The sequence below is a fragment of the Zonotrichia albicollis genome, chromosome 11 (assembly GCF_047830755.1).
Source record: "Zonotrichia albicollis isolate bZonAlb1 chromosome 11, bZonAlb1.hap1, whole genome shotgun sequence".
NCBI classification, from domain to species: domain Eukaryota; kingdom Metazoa; phylum Chordata; class Aves; order Passeriformes; family Passerellidae; genus Zonotrichia; species Zonotrichia albicollis.
Window position 1 is genome coordinate 12086501 of NC_133829.1, and position 18826 is coordinate 12105326.

The window sequence follows — 18826 nt, forward strand, 5'->3', positions numbered from 1 at the left end:
CATGAAAACATATGCAGCAAGATGTGTTTTGTAAGTGTCAAAGACTATACAACACAACTTATAAAATCTGTAAGTAAAAGCATTAGGACAAGAATAACAATTTCTAGATAAGAAAGAATGCTGAGAGACCAGAAAGATCAAAAGCAGCTAGTAAATCAGTAATAGCAGGTATCTTAAGCTTCCACCAATAAAGGTGCATGCCACATTAGGACAGTATTTTTAAAAAGTTTCTCAACACCTTGAGGAATCAGTACTTTTAACAACCAGTTTCAGGCTTACCCTCCGCTGAGCCCTCAGTAACAACCCCTGTTTAGCTGTTAGGCAACAGCAACTATGCTCCATGCAATTCCTGGCATTGTGTCAGTAACTAAGGCTGTTGACCAAGCTTTAAAATCTTGAAAAATGCTGAGCTGTGGGCAGGTTAGCTGTTTAATTACTTTTTACAAGAGTGCCAGAACGTGACCTAGAAACCCACAGATGGTCATCACAACACCAGGCAGAAATGAGGCACAAGCAGAGCTGAGCTCAACAGCACTTATGCTCAAGTAGATTTAATTACAAGACAAGAAGTCATTGCTTTACATGCAACAAAAAATTTATCCCTAAAGCATCTTCAAAAACCAACTTAAACTGCAGGTGCAACTCTTGGGGGTTTTTAATAACAAATAAAGCTCTGCTGTGTATGCAAGCTACATTTGGTGTCTCAATCCTGTAGCTGGGGTACAAGTACAGTCTGATGGCATATTGAACAGAGCCTCAGCCATACAGAACTGCATGCAGAAGCTGCTCACACAATAAATCTGACACTTTAAAGACTGTTGTAGAAAATCTGGCCGCCAATGTTAAGCTCCAGACCTATGCAAGCGTTTTTGCTGAATTACCACTTGAAAAGGAGCTTTCATAATGTGAGTGCTGACAACTGTGATTAAGGCCTGCAAGCAGATGTGACCACAATGCAGCTCACTGGTGGTGACTTCATTTGTTTTTTTAAACAAAATTTCAATACGTAAGCCTAAGATGCTTGTGCTCAATGACTACTGCAACTAAAACTGAAAGGCTGTTCTAAGTCAACTTAAGCTACAAACAAAAAGAAATCTGAATAGTTAGAACTTTTTAGGTTTACATAACTTTTCAGAAAAGCAGGGTTGAGGAAACTTTGCTGCTTTTAAAAATGAAGCTTTAAAACCAACTTACACAAACTAATATACTACTAAGATTTTTTAAAGCCCTCCTAATTAAAATCCATCTTTAGTAAAGAAGGCTACTAAATGGACAACTGAGTCTTTTGTAAAACCATAAGTGCTCAGTATAATAAACTACAAGACAGATCAACATAAGCTACTTTAATATTTCAAGGAGTTCTGCCATTCTTACATTATGAGAAAGGACCCAAAGCTTGGGCTTATCACTGAAGAAAAAACTTGTAGCATATCTATAGTTATTCACTTTTCAAAGTAAGCAGGTCAGCATCCTAATTTTGATTTTGGTTTTCCCATCAGAAATGGATGCATTTCCAACATCATAAATCCGTGAACTGATCTCTACCAGAGGTCTGAAAGCTGAATTGTACAGATATCTCAAAATAAGAAGCATCAGAACTGCAACATTTCTGTCTCTCGGCAGGTATCAGAAATAGGAAGCTCTTAAAAAAGACTTCCAGCTGTAACAGATGAGAGAGCAGAAAGCAGGTTTGCCTTCAAATGAAAGTAATTCCTGATTCTGTCAATAAGAAATTTACAAACAACATTAAAGTAGAAACTGAAAGGGGACACGAGACCACTACTCTTCATGCAGGTATGCCAGAGCCAGCTGGCCACAGATTTCACCCACCACTGCAGCCAAGGCCTGTCCCCAGTTCCTGTGCACGGGCAGATCAACATTACACCTGGACAGAGCCTTCTATTGGGGCTACACACTTTTTCAGAAGTTGCCCCAAAAGAAAAATTTTGGAAGGTGGTTAGGTTAGACCTTGCAAGTCAGTGTGGCCTGAAAGGCTGAATTTCAATCCAGGCTGCATTTCAGAATGAAAACACTGTTCAACAGCCTTCTCATGCCACTATTTTCACACTCCAGTAAACCAACACACTTTTTATGACTGTCAACTTCCATTCAATGGGAGAGTCTGGCTTAGAATCACTGTTCTAGACAAGGTTGTGTTTGAAAAGTCTGTTGGATAGAAATCAATGCCACTAAATAAGAAAACAATATGCACCAGAAATAATTGTAAAACAACAGAGAAGTGTATGATATTTGATTTTGTTCTGCTTGCTCACTTCAGAATGTCAGCTGCTGGTGGGTTTCCAAGCGCTGCAGTGAAAGCACTGGGTCTGTGTGTACAGACATTTTTTACTACAAAAACACACACAAAAAGTCTGCAAACTGCAGGAGGACAGAGTACATCCATCATTCCCCTTTGTTTCCAACTGCAGTTTCCAGAACACCCCAAGAGCAGCAGCACAGTGTCTAGTGCCAGGCAGTGCTTTGTAAATCATTTAAAGAAGATTGAGTGAATATTTTATAAAGTGAAAGGCATCATCAGCAGTAATGCATCATGAAACAGGCATTTACATTTTGCCACTAAACACTGTATTTTTAGGAGTAGCTCAGACCATTTTTCATGTTACAAGTTATTCTGGTGAAGAGACACATGTGAAGCACACCTTTCCTTCAGTGATCCTTAGTTTTGGCTTTTGCCCATGTAACATCCACTTTCACTATTTCCTGTAACCTCAAAAAAAGTGCACTGATTCAGCCAGAACAATTTCTGTCTTGCTAGGAAAAGGTTTAAGCTTTATAATGCTATACAACATACTTTAATGCCAAGACAGAACTTTATGTTATATTTCAACTTTGTTTCTCCCAAGGACAACCCAAATTATTTATTACCTCTTCTTCCTCTACTGTCTAGCTTAAAGACCAAGTTAGCATTCTTTTTTTTTTTCTTTTCATTCTTTCTTATTTCTGTATACAGAAAGGTTGGCTGGGAAAGAAATTGCGAGTTGAATTTTGGCAGATACTTTTTTGTGGTTTTGGCTTGGGTTTGTTGGAGGTTTTTTGTTTTATTTTGGTGTTTGAACTTCAAGGAGCTTACCTCAGATGTATGAGGTAGCGTAGTAGCCTTTCTTCAGTCTGGTGACTGTTTTCTTTATTGACAGTTCTCTTGACTTCTCGTCTCACAGGAACAGAAAAAGTTCTTTGCCGTAGGAATGTTTGATGATTAGCTGGCATTTCTCTCAAGTCATAGATCACCACAAACATCTTCACCACAGTTTTGTTAGGGTTAAATAAGGTCTGAAAAGACAAACGGTTCAATACAATAGTCTTAAGAGATGACAAATTTTTTTTAAAAAAACAACAAATCTAACCCAAACTTGATCTGTCAAAATGGTTATCTATGCACTTTGTTTCTGTGCCATACAGAAACATTTATGTAAAGACATTGTGAAGCCTTTCTGGTTTTCAACACTTCGGCTACCAGCAATTCCCATTTGAATCATGTTATAATTATAATGCTAAACACGATCTAATCTGAATGAAACACTAGTATATGACTACTCTTACTTTGCTAATCAGCATCCCCGTTTTTGTTAATTTTTCCAGTCAGCTTTTTGTCTACACTGTTTTCCAGACACAATACACTCGCAGGAAGCACAGTGGTGGGCTCCGCTTTTAAACCTGAAATTATGAATGTGTTATCTTGGACTGGGTTCTAAAAAGAAAGAGTTCACTGGTTCTAAGCAATGAGTGTGATTTACTTTTTATTACAAAAGTAAAGGTGGTGTTAAAATATTACAAAAAGTAGATACAATTATTCAATCTTAATTGCTTTAGAAGAATTTCAGGATTTGGACTGTGGCCTAATTACTTCCCCAAGACTTTTTCAAAGCCACAGTGTCCCCAGGTATTCCAAATCTCCTGGAACTGATTGTAAGGCTCCTCCGAGCACAAAAGTGTTCAAAGATTGGGAATCTTTTTTGCCCCACACACAGATTTCTACTTTGAGTTACTACAGTACCTACAGAGATGCACATTTCCACTGCTAGCTTCATGCTCATCTCCAATAAATTCATCTGTGCATGACTTTCTGGATATTAGTGGTTTCAAGGCACTTATCTGCTGAGTACGTACCACTTGTATTGTTCCTGAAGGCGGTACCCGATAACCCCTTTTACCAAGGGACTCTAAAGTAATTACACCCTACAAAAACAAAACCCATATTTAGGTCACAGAGATAAACAAATCAAAATGTTCTAGTCATGTAATTGCATTAATTTGAAGCATAATCAGTAATTTATAAAAACTAAAAATAGAGAAGGCAATACATTTAAACAATGCAGTTAAAAAATCAACAGCAGGGGCCTTAAAGATACTTTGGCAGACCATTAAAAGCTGTGCAATAAGAGGTACATTCTCCTCTTGAAACAAGATTCAAGTTTCCACATCTTCTCCACATCAGGGAGCTAGGACAAAACGGAGCTTTCTTTTCAAAGCAGCTGGGAGGTTAAACTGAAACATTTGTCCCCTCCTTTCCATTTCTATATCATCTACAATTGCACCAATAATACTCCAAATCTCACAGAACTCATTTTTGCCTTTCAAAGGCAGCAGATGCACTTAATCTTCCATTCTAATCCAAACCTTAGGAAGGATGACATCTGCTTTTGTACCAGCTGTGATGCACAGAGCAGCCCCACGGGCGCTGCGGCTGCCGAGGCCACTGCCACACGGCTGGGCACCCTGCAGGGCACCAGGGCTGCACAGGGCTCCAGAACCCAAACCAAACAACAACCAGGAACAGACCCCACAGCACACAAACTAGCTATACAAACAGAAACAATGTTTCTGATGATGGAGGCACTACACAAATGCAGTATTAATCCTGCGAGACTCAGCCATAATAGCATATTTGGAAATAGCATGTGGAAAAGCCTGAAACAATGAAACCCAGCTAGGAAAATAAGCAATGCTACTTTTAACCATTTGAGGAACATGAGAATCCCTTCACCTCCTAGAAAATCACATTAAATATTCTAGAAAGATGAAAGCAAAAGAATAGATACTTTTTGCAGTGGTTAAAACATATACAAGTTTAAACTCAAAGCCATTACTTAAACTCTAAGCAATTTCATTTTCTAAATACTTTCCAAAACAGAAGGTCAGAAATGGTAACTGCTATGAATTTAAAATTTAACTCTAAATAGTGGAATACTCAGATGTTCTCTGCTTGACTTCCACATTTAAACAAACCCTTTAGTGCATATTACACAAACGTACACATATGAAAATCTCTAAAAATTGGACCTGTCACCTATGTAAAATTAAGGTTCCTTAACAGGCATTCAGAACAAATCCAGCCTCTGATTCAACGCCAGCATACAAGTCACCATTTTCTTTTTACAGAGGAGCACTTTTAGACATGCAAAGCCCATGTGGAACAGAATTGGCACCCAGAGACTGAGAACACAAACACTGCATGGCTGCAAACATCAGCAAACCATGCAGCCTATGAGGGTGCTGAGCGTCACCACAGCCCAGGCAGTAACTGCTTTAAAAGAAAGGGCTGAGTAACTTCCAAGGCTAAGGTGTCCATCAGCCCTTTGGCCTGCACCTAAGCCACTCTGCAGGGTGGTTAGTTGCCCAGAGCAGCTGCTTGTTGGGACAACAAAATGTATCCTGTTAAGTCCAGCTATTGCCTCACTGCTATTTTAAGTTAGATGGATAAAAAGAGATGTTGGGGGTTGATCACTGCAGTGTGGGGGGAGACAAATACATTGAATATCCCAAGATGAGAACAGCTGAACGGTGGGGCAGAAAGTAGAAGGAAAAGCACTACTTAGAGAAAGGAAGGAGGACAGGAGAACTCTGTCATAGGCAGTTGAAAATAAGCCTGCAAATCTTTACCTTCTGAACCCTCTACTCACCAAGCTCTTGCTCTTCACCTCCACATATCAGAACTTATTTAAAATAAATCCAACCACACATTTACCATGTAAGGAGAGGGAGCATTGTCATCTGAAACGCTGTAGAATGACACCTCAACTGGCAGAGTCATGTGCGTGGGACAAAAGACTCCACTTGCTCCCACCTCTGCTGTGAAACCCTCCACGATACCCAGCGGGTCCAGGCGGAAATTCAGGACAGATTCCTGAGAAACAAAGCACACACAGCTTGGCTTGGGATCACCTCAAATAAAACAAAGCATAACTTCTGTCAGAAATTCTGTAATTAGGAAATAAGTGCAAAAGCCCACAGAGAACTTTATTGCAGCAGGATCTGTGCTTGGTTTTCAACATATACTATCTGAAAAAAAATAATTAACCTAGATTATGTAACCTTCCCTACAAATTCAACTCTGTACTTCACAAGACAGTACAATATAACCCTTTAATGCACTGGCTAATAGCTGCTGTTATTGGATATGCTATATGAAGTGAAGAGCTGGAGCCTTCACTTCAAACACATTCTGTTTAACACACTGATTCAACCCAGCTTTTGTGACATACTAAGTAGACTTTAAGAGTGAAAATGTAAGTTCTTTTTTCTAGGTAAGTACATTATAAACATGAACAATTACAGGTTATTAAATCTCATTTATGGCAACAGAACATCTTCTAACTTGACCCTAGTGGGAAACAAAGGCTTAAGCAACTCATTGTATTTGATTCTCTGAGACAGAAGATGTCTGGGGCATGAAATAAGTGCCTTTACAGCTGGAAATGAAAACAAATTTTATTCAATTCAGTCAGGAACTTTTACATTCTAATAGTGCTGGAATTGTTCACAGTAATATACTTTTAAAAGCAGTACAGAAGAGTAAAAATACCACAAGAATTCTAGAGAATATGCAATACCTCAAAGTTTCCCAGAAGGCTCAGACTTGTTACTGGGGGAGCACTAGAACTTAGGATTGGTTTCCCATGGCTGTCATCTGGATCACTGTCTTTGTTTATACATTGTTGTGGGCTATTAAAAAAAGACAGAATAAATATAGAGGATAAACACATTTGCTTTTGTCTTCTGGGTATAAACAGCTCTAGAAAGAATAATTTACTTACTGTACTACAAAATGTTGTTCTAAAGCAGTAACAGTTGAACATTGCTTATTAATACCTTAGCAGAACATTTTCTAGTTAACTGAAAAAATATTTTTACCAGCTTTACATTACAAGGGATAAAGACAATAAAAAATTTTTCTTTAGCTCCATTTGCAGGAGACAAACTATAGTATTATTTTCTCTTGTATGTGGGTACTTTTGTCTCATATTCTCATATGAGATATGAGATATATGTCATATTTCCAACACCAAACTACCATACCAAAAGCTGTTTATGTTACATGTATTAATGTATGAAAGGTCATGATTTGCCCTTTTTTAAAGTCTGGTTCTCTGAACAAGTGAAGGCAAAATGCTTAACATGTTCAACACTATGAATAAAATACAACACAAAAATAACATTGTTTTGCAGGAGAATCAACAATTACTAGCTTTTCTGTCTGAAAACTCAAGTACATCTGACAGCATATCTACCCTTGCATGGGACAGAATTCATTCTGCCAACAGCTGTCATTGCATGGCTATGTCCCAGAGCTGTACTAACCTGGAAACTCCCAGGGCAACTCAGCTGCTGAGCCTTTTATCAAAATAAGGATTCCTTTGAAAGCATTTTTTGTCTTTGCTAACATGCTTTGATTTTGCATAGAAATATGTATATACATTATGCCTCCCTCAAAAATCTCAATGTTTCTGGTAAATAAAACATACCTTCTTGCAGACAGACATTTCAACAATGAAGAATCCAGATCAAAGCACCCAGACTGTGTTTTCCTTTGAGGAACCTCAACAAGGAAAGATGATGTTAATTTGAAAACTGAACTGCTACCACAGGCAATTTTGCCAAGTAAGCACATTTTGCCAAGAATTTTCATGACATTATAAAATTACAAAAACAGAGCAGAGAATATAATTCTTATGCATTTTAAACTTAGTGAAGAAAGTTCTAGGATAATTAATGATGAGACTGTAAATTCTGATTAACAGGAAGCATTTCAATAAAGACATTCAGGAAGCTGATGTCTCTTTGGAACAGGACAGAACATTACTAATAAACAGGCTGTAACAATTTCCATCCAATTTCCCTGAAAATATGACAGCCTTTACAGGCAAGGAAGAATAAAGCATCCCATGTGTTGATTGCTACTTCAGTAGTTTTAATAGGAACTGCCTGGTTTTTTAAAACTCCAAACAACCTACCAAGAACTCTAACACTCCCCTAGTGTCTGCCTTATCACAGCAGCTTTGTTCACTAAGTCATTCCATGACACCTCTAGTTACTGAGCAATATACAGTACAAACAGTTCACAGAAACAAAGGCTTTGGAATAATGGGCAATCAGGTGTTGAAAAGGAACACAAAATCCCCTAAATGAAAAAATATTAACTTACACTTAAAACACTGATCTTCAAAATGCTTTCCTTTGTCCTCAAGAATAGCACCAAAGCATTGTTTCTATCCATTTTTCAATTTAATGCCACCTTTTGTTAATTTTGATATGATCTCAACAACTACATCTTTAGTATTTTCTTTCCAAAATTATTATTCAGCCTAATTTACATGTTCTCTCATTTAAGCATTAATTTCTACTCACAAGAGTATTCACTGTGACACAAAGTAAATAGACACCCTTCACCTAGGTATTTTGTCAAATTCTGCCATGCACAGACATTAGAAGAAAAAACAGTCCCTTTCTCAGCTATAAGAATTTCCAGAATAACTTACAGGACTTGAAAGCAGAGGCAGTCCAGTTCTGGGATGAAAAGCCTTGGTTGAAGTTCCATCCAGGGATCTAAAATTGTGTTTCCTCCACGTATTCGTGTGTTTTAGAGGTGGTGCTTTCTGCCAGCAAAACAAATGTACTGAGCTTATCAGTGGAATATTTCAGTGACCTATCATGGTAACACTCGCTTGCTGTAAGGGAGATGATTCCTGACCCAGGTGGATCTATAGCACACTAGCATGGGATGAAACATTCAGTAGAAATTCCCCTTGACTCAATCCACAGCTACAGACTGCCCCTAACAGATCACATTCCCTACTCAGATGGGTGCATTTCTACAAACTAGGGTGCCTCCCTGCCCATGGAAACAGCCCTTGCATAACTCTGTCACCATGAGGGGAAGAGGACAGTTAGTCCTTCTCCATGCTGAACTGAAGTTTAGGGGAGGCACCAACGGCCAAGTTACCCCATCACACAGAATCACTTGACAGGTCACCTTGTCAGCTAGGCCATGGCAATAAATTGGTTTTTGTACACCTCCAGAGATGGTGACTCCACCACCTGGGGAATCCATTCCCATGCTTAACCCTTTCCATGAAGAAATTCTTCCTGAGTTACTTCAGGCCAGGACTACAATGGTAATACCCTGCTACCTGCAAGGTCAGGCTGAAACTCCTCTTCATGCTGGCCCCCAGCAGACAGAGGGTACAAGCTATGTGACAAAGGGCAGTTAGAGGAATTATTGTTTGTTCCCTGTACTTACCTGCACATCTGGGTTCTTCTGCCGCTCACCCTTAACCACATTGTCTTCTGCAGGTTTCTTCTGAGAAGTGCTTTGAAAATCAAGGCCTGTTGGGTCTTCATTCTCATCATGTGCAGTTTTTGTTTTATCTTGTTTGGTTTTGGTTTTAAAACTGTCATGGTCTTTATTTAAATAATTTTCAATACTAATAAGTTGTGTATTTTGCTCATAAATAATTGGTTTTTTGGAGTCTCTGTCTAAACACTTGAGCTCATTTTTGTGCAAAGAGTCAGATAGCGGGATCACAGTTGCTTTTTTTGTACCTTCAAGTATTCTGCATTTTTCTATCTGTATATTATTACAACTGTCTGTGCCATTGTTCTCACTAACAATTGTTCTTTCTTTAAGTTTATTTGTGCAAATCTGTTCATCAATGCTGCTGGGATTTGAACCCTGTTTAATTCTATTGGTTATCTGGTCTTTCTGTGCACAACCAGAATGTATTTCCAATTTATCTGGAATTTCAGATTTGTTTTCTTTAATACATGATGATGATATGTGAATGCTACTAAATGCATGACAAGTTTTATTGGAAGTCTGATGAAATGAATTTTGGACAGCCTCACTGGGTTTTGCTAAAACCAATTTTCTTCTTGCTTGGACTTTTAGAGAAGTCTTCAATTCTCCATCAAACCTAGAAGGACTGATAGGAGTATCAGGTGTCTTTGTCCCTGATTTACTGCTGTCTTCTAACAAAGAAAATTTTGATTTAGCAGATGAAACAGAAGACGATTCCTTGCCTTTCTTCAGCAAATTTTCATCTTCATACGTACTTCGGAAAATTTTTGCCGTGACTGGACTAGCCTCATGCACTTTGAATGGACGTCCAGCAGCATGGGAAGTGGCTGGATCACAATGGATCAAGTGCTGGGCAATCCTTGCTATCACCTCCTGGCGCTCCTGGAGCAGGGAATCAATCAGGGGGTTACCCTCCCCTGCTGACTGACGGCCACAATGGCTCCCTGGCACACGGGCATCAGGCAGGGGCACCTCTGGCACTGCTCTAGCTTTGCCTTCATCACCATCCTCCTGTTTTGCATTGTCTAAGTTGGCAGCAGGAACAGGGGAGCTCTCCTTGCTTTTCCTTGGCAAGTTTTCCTCTTCAAAAGTGCTCCGAAAAGCTTTTGGTGTAGCTGAGATGTTTTCATGTGTGGTGAATGGACGCCCAGCAACAACTGGTGAAGTAGCTGGATCACAGTGAATCAAGTGCTGAGCGATCCTTGCGATGACTTCTTGTCGCTCTTGAAGCAAAGAGCCTATCAAAGGATTGGTTTCTCCTGTGGGCTGATGAGAGCAGTGACTGTTTGAAACACGGGAATCCACCAGAGAGTAGGATTTAAAAGTTCTGACCGGTGTTTCACGAGCCTGTGTCTTGTTGTCTGCTGTAGCATTATAGCGCTGAACTTTGGACTGTGACGCCCCAAAGTCAGATCCAAGTCTGGTAGATGGATAAAGTTTTAAATTTCTAAAAGATGTAGTAAATTCAGGCATCTTTTTTCCATTAAGCAGGCTTTCAGGTGTCATTGTCCATGTCTGCTTCCCATGAAAACGCAGGGGACTGGAAGTGCTGCATTGCTGAGCAGCACTGGGATCGCTGCGCTGATGGAACTTTCGCTCTTGCATTTGCTTTTCATAAAAGCTAAGGTTGGTGTGAATACTACAGGTCAAAACTGGGTAGTTGGATTGCCTGGGCAGGGACTGGACGCTGACCCTCAAGGCCACATTGTGAGAAACATTAGGAACAGGAAAGACATGCTCAGTGGGTGTCTGGGAGAACGTCCATTGCAAGTCCACATCTGCAGCGCTCACCCTGAAACAATACCAAAGGGCATTTACAAAAATAGCTAAATGAAAAGTTTTTAATTATCTACTTTGTAACAAATATCTAAGAAAAAGCACTAGAAACATCAGCAACTGCTTTATTTGCACAGTACACAAATCCTATAGAACTACCAAAGTACCAGGCCAACAATATGGCACCTTCTAAAAGCAAGCAGGAAACAAGAGAGAAGAATGATTTTAAGAGAAGCTGCAGCAATCTGCAAACAGCAAACCAGTTTTTTTCCATTGCAGGCATACCTGTACAGGATGTTTCGGGGAACAGCACCATGTGAAACACTCAGCCACGCGCTCAGCTGAGAGAAGAAAACAAAGGAGCGAACTGCCAGTAAAAGGGTCTTCTCTTCAATAAATCGATCTCCACTCCTAAGCATTTAAAGACAAACACATGAGTGTTGGTAAGAATGCTCAGAGACCTATTAGAACTAGAACATTGTCAGATATTTGGTCAGGAAATAAAATATAGCTAAATCAAGCAAAAACTCCTCAAACATTTTGAAAATTCCAGAGCCTCATTTGTTTTTATACACATGAAAAAATTTGACATAACAAATGTTACATGTTACTATTTGCAGCCAGGATCATTTCATACTCTGCACTGCACAATGTGCACTGCAGAAATTTTGAGTGTAAGATGACAAATTGAAATGCTTCAATTTCACTAGCAAACAGTAGTTTTCTTAGATCAGTCCTCATGGCAAAGAGCCAGTTCAAAAACACTAATTGATTACTTTAAGGACTTTAATATGACAAGATTCTTGCAATTATCAACTAATCCTCATATCCAACTTACTGTCGAGGAACTGGCTCCAAAATCCACCTTTCTAATAGCAATGCATCTTGTTTGATTGCAGGATCATTTAAATCATTCCCCTCTGTGGTGGGCCCTTCATCACTATAGCAACAGTCTGGAAGTAGCATCACTTCTACCATGATTGGAATATTGTTCTTCCACAGAAGCATAACCTCAGATCTGGTTCGTCTGGCCTGACGACACTGAGGGAAAGCAAAATGTCAACAAACACAAGTCATAAAAATACTAGCTAGATTTAAATGTGATAAAAAAGCACATTCTAAAATACTAGAGAAGGGTAAGGGTCAAATTCTGTTTGGTTTCACCAAATCAGAAATAAGATTCCAGAGCTATTAAATGAAAAAATAATTAACACCTCCTTTACAGTTGCTATTTGAGCAGCTTTCTTTAGGAATTTAAAAAGCTTGTCAAAATGCATTTCCCCAACCACTGCACTTTGCTACCTTGTAGTTACCTCTCCACAAGGCACCCTCTTGGGTAGACAGACTCCAGCAGTATCTTTAAAAATTCTGTGTCCTGGAGCAGGCTAACTTCTGCATGAATATAACTTAAATTCCCACAGTACTTAAGAACTTTTACTTGAGAAATAGAATGTTCCAACCTTACTCCCAAATAGCCAGGCTAGATTTGATGTGCTTGTGTTTTTTGGATCACTAACTTTTCCAGAACACCTGGAAAAGCAAAAAGTTAGGCAAGTCAGCCTGCATTTTCTCAAAAGAAACCCCATACCAAGAATACTAAGTATAGTGCTTGTCATTTGCATAATAAAGATTCAAACAAGCACTGCATTCAGGTAGTCATGCAGAACTTCATGTGCAAGGATAAAAGGCTTAATGATCTCTCATTTTAAGGACAGATCTATTATTAGCAGGGTACTGAATTACATACTCATTTAAATGAGGGACTGCCAGAAAGCCATTGTTACTCATGCTGAACTGTGAATCCACTGTGGGGTTCCTGGCTGACTTTAACCACAGGAGCAAGGATTTGTGACATGAAATGGGTACCACCACCATACCTGAGCCAGTTTGTCACTGCATTCATGCTTAGTTGTTGGTGGCTGACTTGACTGTGCTGGTGGGCAGTGAAAGCCCTCTGTCCTGCCCTTGATGGAGTACTCTGGTGTCCGGCCCTCCGTGATCAGCAGGGCCAGGGAGACCAGGAACTCCTCAGCTTCATACTCAAAGTATTCATCCAAAGTATCTGCCATTTCAAAAAGAAAATAATTAATGACATTTGCTGGATACCAACTGTTGGTAGACTCTTCAGTTTGTTTCAGTTACACTTGAAATGAGGCTAGGCTATGGTAAATGGATCTTTGTGTCAGACTGACTGCACTCTCCATAAAACCCACCAGCCCCCACTCCAGCACCACAAAACAACTTTCCTCATCTCATAATGCTGTCACCACAAACAAAGAACTTTGTTTTTCTACAGTTTTTCCAGAAGACAAAAGGTTTCCTGGGCTCTTGTTGGAGAAGTCTAATGATAGTATGACTTGGCATTGTTATTATCATCTGACAGATGGAACAAGAAGCCACAATATATCATAAAGTAGATTAAAAATTGAAGAAGAAAAAGAAATATTTACTTCTATTATGGAAAAAGTGGGACACAATGTTCTTTAAGATTTTTATTGCAAGTCCCTCCTGCTGAGAGCAGAGCTTACTTCAGAGATTCATTTTTAGTTACCACTAACACATAGGAAATGTTCTGAAGAAACATACAGACTATTCATTGTTTTGTACCACGGTCAGTCTAAACTTGTGCAAAGAATGAAAACTCAACAAGTCTCTGTAGACAAAGCAGCAGCTGGCATTGCTCTTCATGAAGAGCCCTGGCACACCCAGTTCCTGCAGAGTTAAGAGGCACCATTTTATGGTGTTTTATAGAGCACCCTTCTCCTCCTCCTCACTCATCACGAGGATGTCACCCATCATTCAAACACATTTAAGTACAACCAGATCATGTCGTTCCCCTCACTGCTTCAAAACACTTCAAGTTTCAAAATTATTTAATTATTGAAGAGGTTACAGAAAACTCTCTTTTCCATGAAAGCTAAAATACATTCCCTTCAAAGTCTATTTTAAGAGCAGCAAAGAAAAGCAGGTGGAGGCAGGGCTGCCAGCAGTTCTTTACCTTTATTTTGATGCTTTAGGGGAACAAAAGCACCTGACATCTCCACAATTTTAGCTTAAATGTCCTATGTCATCCACCAAAACTGCCACAGGGAGAGAGTTAATTTCTATTCACGTTTCAATTATCATGCATAAAATACCTTTCAGAAGTCTTTTTTGTCTTGGGCCCCTAATAGCAGAGCATTTGGCAAACACTGCACTGGCAGACTTGAGAGATGCACACAAGAATGGATGCATGAAACAAAAGCTCCAATTAAATGTGCAATTATCTGCATATGCAAATCATGGAGTGTGTACAACTAGCTTTTGCATGTACATATTTGCCTAGCCCAGGCTTGTACACCATGGACCCCAGGGCTTACAGACTGTTTGAAGGGATCTACACAAGGTAAGTAAGAGAAGTCAGCCCGCTGCTGAAGAAGAGCCAGAGGACAGAGGAATTACCCTGGAGGACCCCATGTGGCATGTGAACAATACATTAATTCATCTGGCATAAGTTAAAATGGTCATTCACCTGATGGATGGCAAAAAATATCTAATAAAGGGCGCATGAAAGATTAAAGGAATGGTAAATAACAGAGAAGACAAGCCTCTGAGGTAGTGATATGAGTCACCTACAAAATTAGGCACCTGCACTTTTTTTTCAGATGGAAGTCTGGTAAACAATAGGCAAGTCATACTTGGGAATAGGAAAATGGAATTTGGGAAGACTCTGAAAAGGATTTGGATATACAACAGACAAAAAAAATACTTTCAGTATTATCTTGCTGCTAAGTTCATCTTTGTATGTCCAAAGGCCATGGTAATTTCAAGAAAGTCACAGCATGAAGGATCACTACTGGCATATTTGGCATACTCTGACATAGAAGTTCAAAAATCTAGAAAGTGTTCAACAGGAGTTAAAATAATTTAAACAAGAATTGCCTCATGCCTAGCAGACTAAACAAAACTAACTCACTCCTACAAAAATCTGAAAGAATAGTTTTTAGTTAAGATACATAAAAGATACATGTATGATTTTTAAGAAAAACTGCAAAGAGAGTGTGATCAAGATCAGCACAGTAAAATGTGATACAGCACAGTAAAATGTGATACCTGAAAATTTACATTAGAGAATTTTAAGTGGCAAGTACCAGTAAAACAGACATACCCTTCAATTACCATTAGCAGCATACCAGATGAAGCAGTAGACTTTGTATTATTTAGCTCTCTTTTTAAGAGAGCCATATGTTATCAAAATCTTTTGGACTTGACACAAATTAATGGACAAATCCTATGGCCTGAGTGCTTCTACTGAGCAGTTAAGATTTAGGCAAAAAAAACCCCACCCCTTTTTTGCATTCAAAGCCTCTGATACCAAAGCCTATATTGCCTACCTAAAGTGCTCAGTGCCTTCACAAAGCTGTCACAGGTCACTACAAGGCACAGACAGTTTAAGATGTTGAGATAAAAGACCCAGTGAATAGCAAATTAGCAAGATGTAGTGAATCAAGCCAGGTACATATTCTGAAATAATCATCACTCAAGAAACAGATTACATACACAATATTGATTTATGTAAACAGATGAAGCTCACTTCCAAGTTCAATTTACAAATACAGCCTCTGTTGCTGTATCAGACCTATTATTTCAGAAGCAACCAGTTCCTTGCCTTAAAAATAGAAGGCCCAACTAGCTAAAGAGACACATTTATGTAGTTATATTGACTGCAGTTACAAAAACACCATGTTATTTCAAAATAAAATGGCATCACTAAAAAGTCTGTGTTGAACTAAGAAATGCTGCAGCATTATAAAGACAGGGCCAGTACTTTAAAATTATGTCAGCAAGGTAATCAACCAGTTATTTGATCTGGACCTTAAAAAAAATAAAATTAAAGCACAAATAGCAAGAGATATCAAGAAATATATTTTTTCATAAAAAGTTCATGTGGCATAATATCTTTTTTTTAGCTCCACTAGATTTACATATCATTTAGCAACTTCTAAGAGTTTTCATAAAGGAAAAAACCCTATAACCATTGAGAAGCGTGGTAATTGTTCCTATACAACAGACACAGATGATGCAAGTTGATGTAATTGAGGACAATGTGGAATGACATTTATAGAAACAGCAAACTCAGTGTTTAAGTAAAAAAAGTCTTACTGTGTGTGTGCTGTAACTGGTTTTGTGTATGAATCAGCCCTAGGACACATCATATATTGTGTATAGAATAGCCTCAATCCTATAACCTGACTATACAACTGTGATTATTGTTCTGCTTCATTTCTAGCACTGCAACATGCTAAGTATATAGCATAAAACATGCAACTCTGCACTATCTGGGGTTTATTCTCCTTAAAATAGCAAAAAATCCAGTTAGCAGACACAAGTAAATAAGAATTAAAGTAATAAGGCACTACAGCCCTTTAACCAATACATTATAACTAAAGGCTTTTGACCAGGTGGGCACAAGAGATAGCAGCAGGTGTCAGACTACTCTAGAAGGAAGAAAGAGAAATTTAAATTTAGACTGAAGCTACTGAGCATACAGCAAAGCATACAATACTGGAGAACTGAATATACAATACTGGAACTTTGTTTTCCTTTGCCTCCTGCACATATCAACCCCAGCAAAGACTGATTTTCTACACCTTCTCAAAAAACAGAAAAGCCCATTTAACCAGAAATGTCAGTCTTCAAATCTTTGTCCTCCTACCTCCACTACACACAGGTGCATGAGCACTGGCATACAGAATAAGAACCCACAATCCCCCCCCCAACTGAAATTGGCTCACATTCTGAAACACCAATTAAGGTTAGTTATGTGGTAGTAGGGATTCACAAATCCACTTAACTGTAACCCAAGGACTCTCTGAAAACTTCAGTTAATTGAGTTATGCTTAGCTGACTCCTTTCCCAACTAGGTCACGCTTGTGCAGACCAACTCCCTTCCCTTTCCTATCACAGCTTTTTCTGTAGTAATTACAGAAGATGTTTTTCTGAAATACATGTTTTAGAAGAGCATTTAATCTGTTTTCTAGGCTCAGACCAGGAAACAAAGACATTTGGTATCATGTAACCCATTGTGTTCCAGGTGCCACCATAGGATGCATCTGGGGGCTGCTGCCCTGTCCTGTCTGGGCACAGCAAGGCAATAAAGGGCCCCAGCAGAGCCTCTCCTGCCCTGTGCCACCCTCCCATCATGACCAGGCTGCGACACAGTCAGAGTCTCTCCTAGTCCATGCTTATTTTATTGTCCTAGAACCTCTCAAACTGCACTGCTCACCACAACTGTCTACCAAACTCGTCCTCTTCTCAGAAAAAGAGCTCATTTCTGCAAAGAGACTTTCTTCAAAGAAAGACAATTTAGTTCAACTGAGAGTATCCTTTAATCCTGACATTTACTGATTGAGGGCTACTTCCTTTGAGAGTCCATGAAACAACTAATAATTGTCCTTGAATATGCTCTGTAACAGCCCAGACCTTTCCTGGAAAATTTTTAGGCACCCATAATGGATTTTGAAGGCCCCTGATTAAAAGTAATCACACTCCTATTTTACTTAGAAAGTTGAAACCCAGTAGGCAAAATACTTAACAAAAAATGGAGTATATGGTGTAGCCTGTTGGGATTCCCAGCTGATCAAGCCCTGCTCAGTGGGCACCATGGCATGGCTGCCCACATCTGCTCTCTCCTTCCTTTCTCAAAGACTAAAAGCATGGATTAAATATGTGGATTTCTTTGTTGTGCTTTCAGCACAGGCAGCCCTTAAGGAGACACTTCAGTCCAAGGGTGCCATGGCAGGAGAGTCAGGTACACTGCAGGAGAAGTGGCTGCACTGTCAGAACTCAGAACCCATCACCCCCCAGCAAGGGCAGTGCCCTGCTTTGAAAAAATTACAGCAAAAGCCCTTCCTGCAAATCAATCAACTCTGAATAAGTTTTATATCTTGCTATTCCAAGAAACAGGTTAAAGGTACTTCCACATTTCAAGAGTAAGGCAGGGATTCAAGAAACTAAAGGAAATGAAACACAATGTAAACCTTTGACTAACAGCTTCTCTTCTGGAATTAGAAACACCTACGGATGCTTTGGTTAACTAATTCCACGTTGTGCTTCACTTCAAAAGAAAGCTGCCCTTGAATCCCCCAAATTCAAGATTCTCTAAATGAGCAGTCATGTTGTGTCTGCATATTACAAACCCATAATTATATCTGAAGTCACACGCTTCAAAAGCTTTGTAATATTAAGAGTTTAGGTATAATTTAAGCTATCAAGAGTTAAAGTTATGAGATGGCCTACTTTTTTCAAGAAACAAGCTATTAGTTTCTTAAACTCAAGCAAATGCAGTGAACTGGTTACCTTAATTTAGGAGGAATCCTACACAGATTGGCACACATTGCCAACTGTCTTACATTCTTATGGGTCAAGATCTTTGAGCTGAGGGACAGCCATTGTGAAAACATGAGGAGAGCAGCA

General features: G+C 39.1%; 1 protein-coding gene across 5 annotated transcripts in view; it reads right to left on the reverse strand.

Moving 5' to 3' along the window:
* ATOSA (atos homolog A) overlaps positions 1–18826 on the reverse strand; it is a 46869-nt gene that overhangs the window by 2857 nt on the left and 25186 nt on the right. For 4 of the 5 annotated variants that reach the window (XM_074549363.1, XM_005483332.4, XM_074549364.1 and 1 more), the window contains 10 exons: positions 13249–13433; positions 12210–12412; positions 11657–11782; positions 9539–11387; positions 8778–8894; positions 7764–7837; positions 6852–6963; positions 5987–6145; positions 4129–4197; positions 3092–3291 (listed from right to left, as the gene is read on the reverse strand). In XM_074549363.1, coding sequence (XP_074405464.1) covers positions 3092–3291; positions 4129–4197; positions 5987–6145; positions 6852–6963; positions 7764–7837; positions 8778–8894; positions 9539–11387; positions 11657–11782; positions 12210–12412; positions 13249–13433 — 3094 coding nt within the window. Of the gene's footprint in view, positions 1–3091; positions 3292–4128; positions 4198–5921; positions 6146–6851; positions 6964–7763; positions 7838–8777; positions 8895–9538; positions 11388–11656; positions 11783–12209; positions 12413–13248; positions 13434–18826 lie in introns of those variants that run through there. The other variant, XR_012582157.1, reaches the window with a different exon arrangement.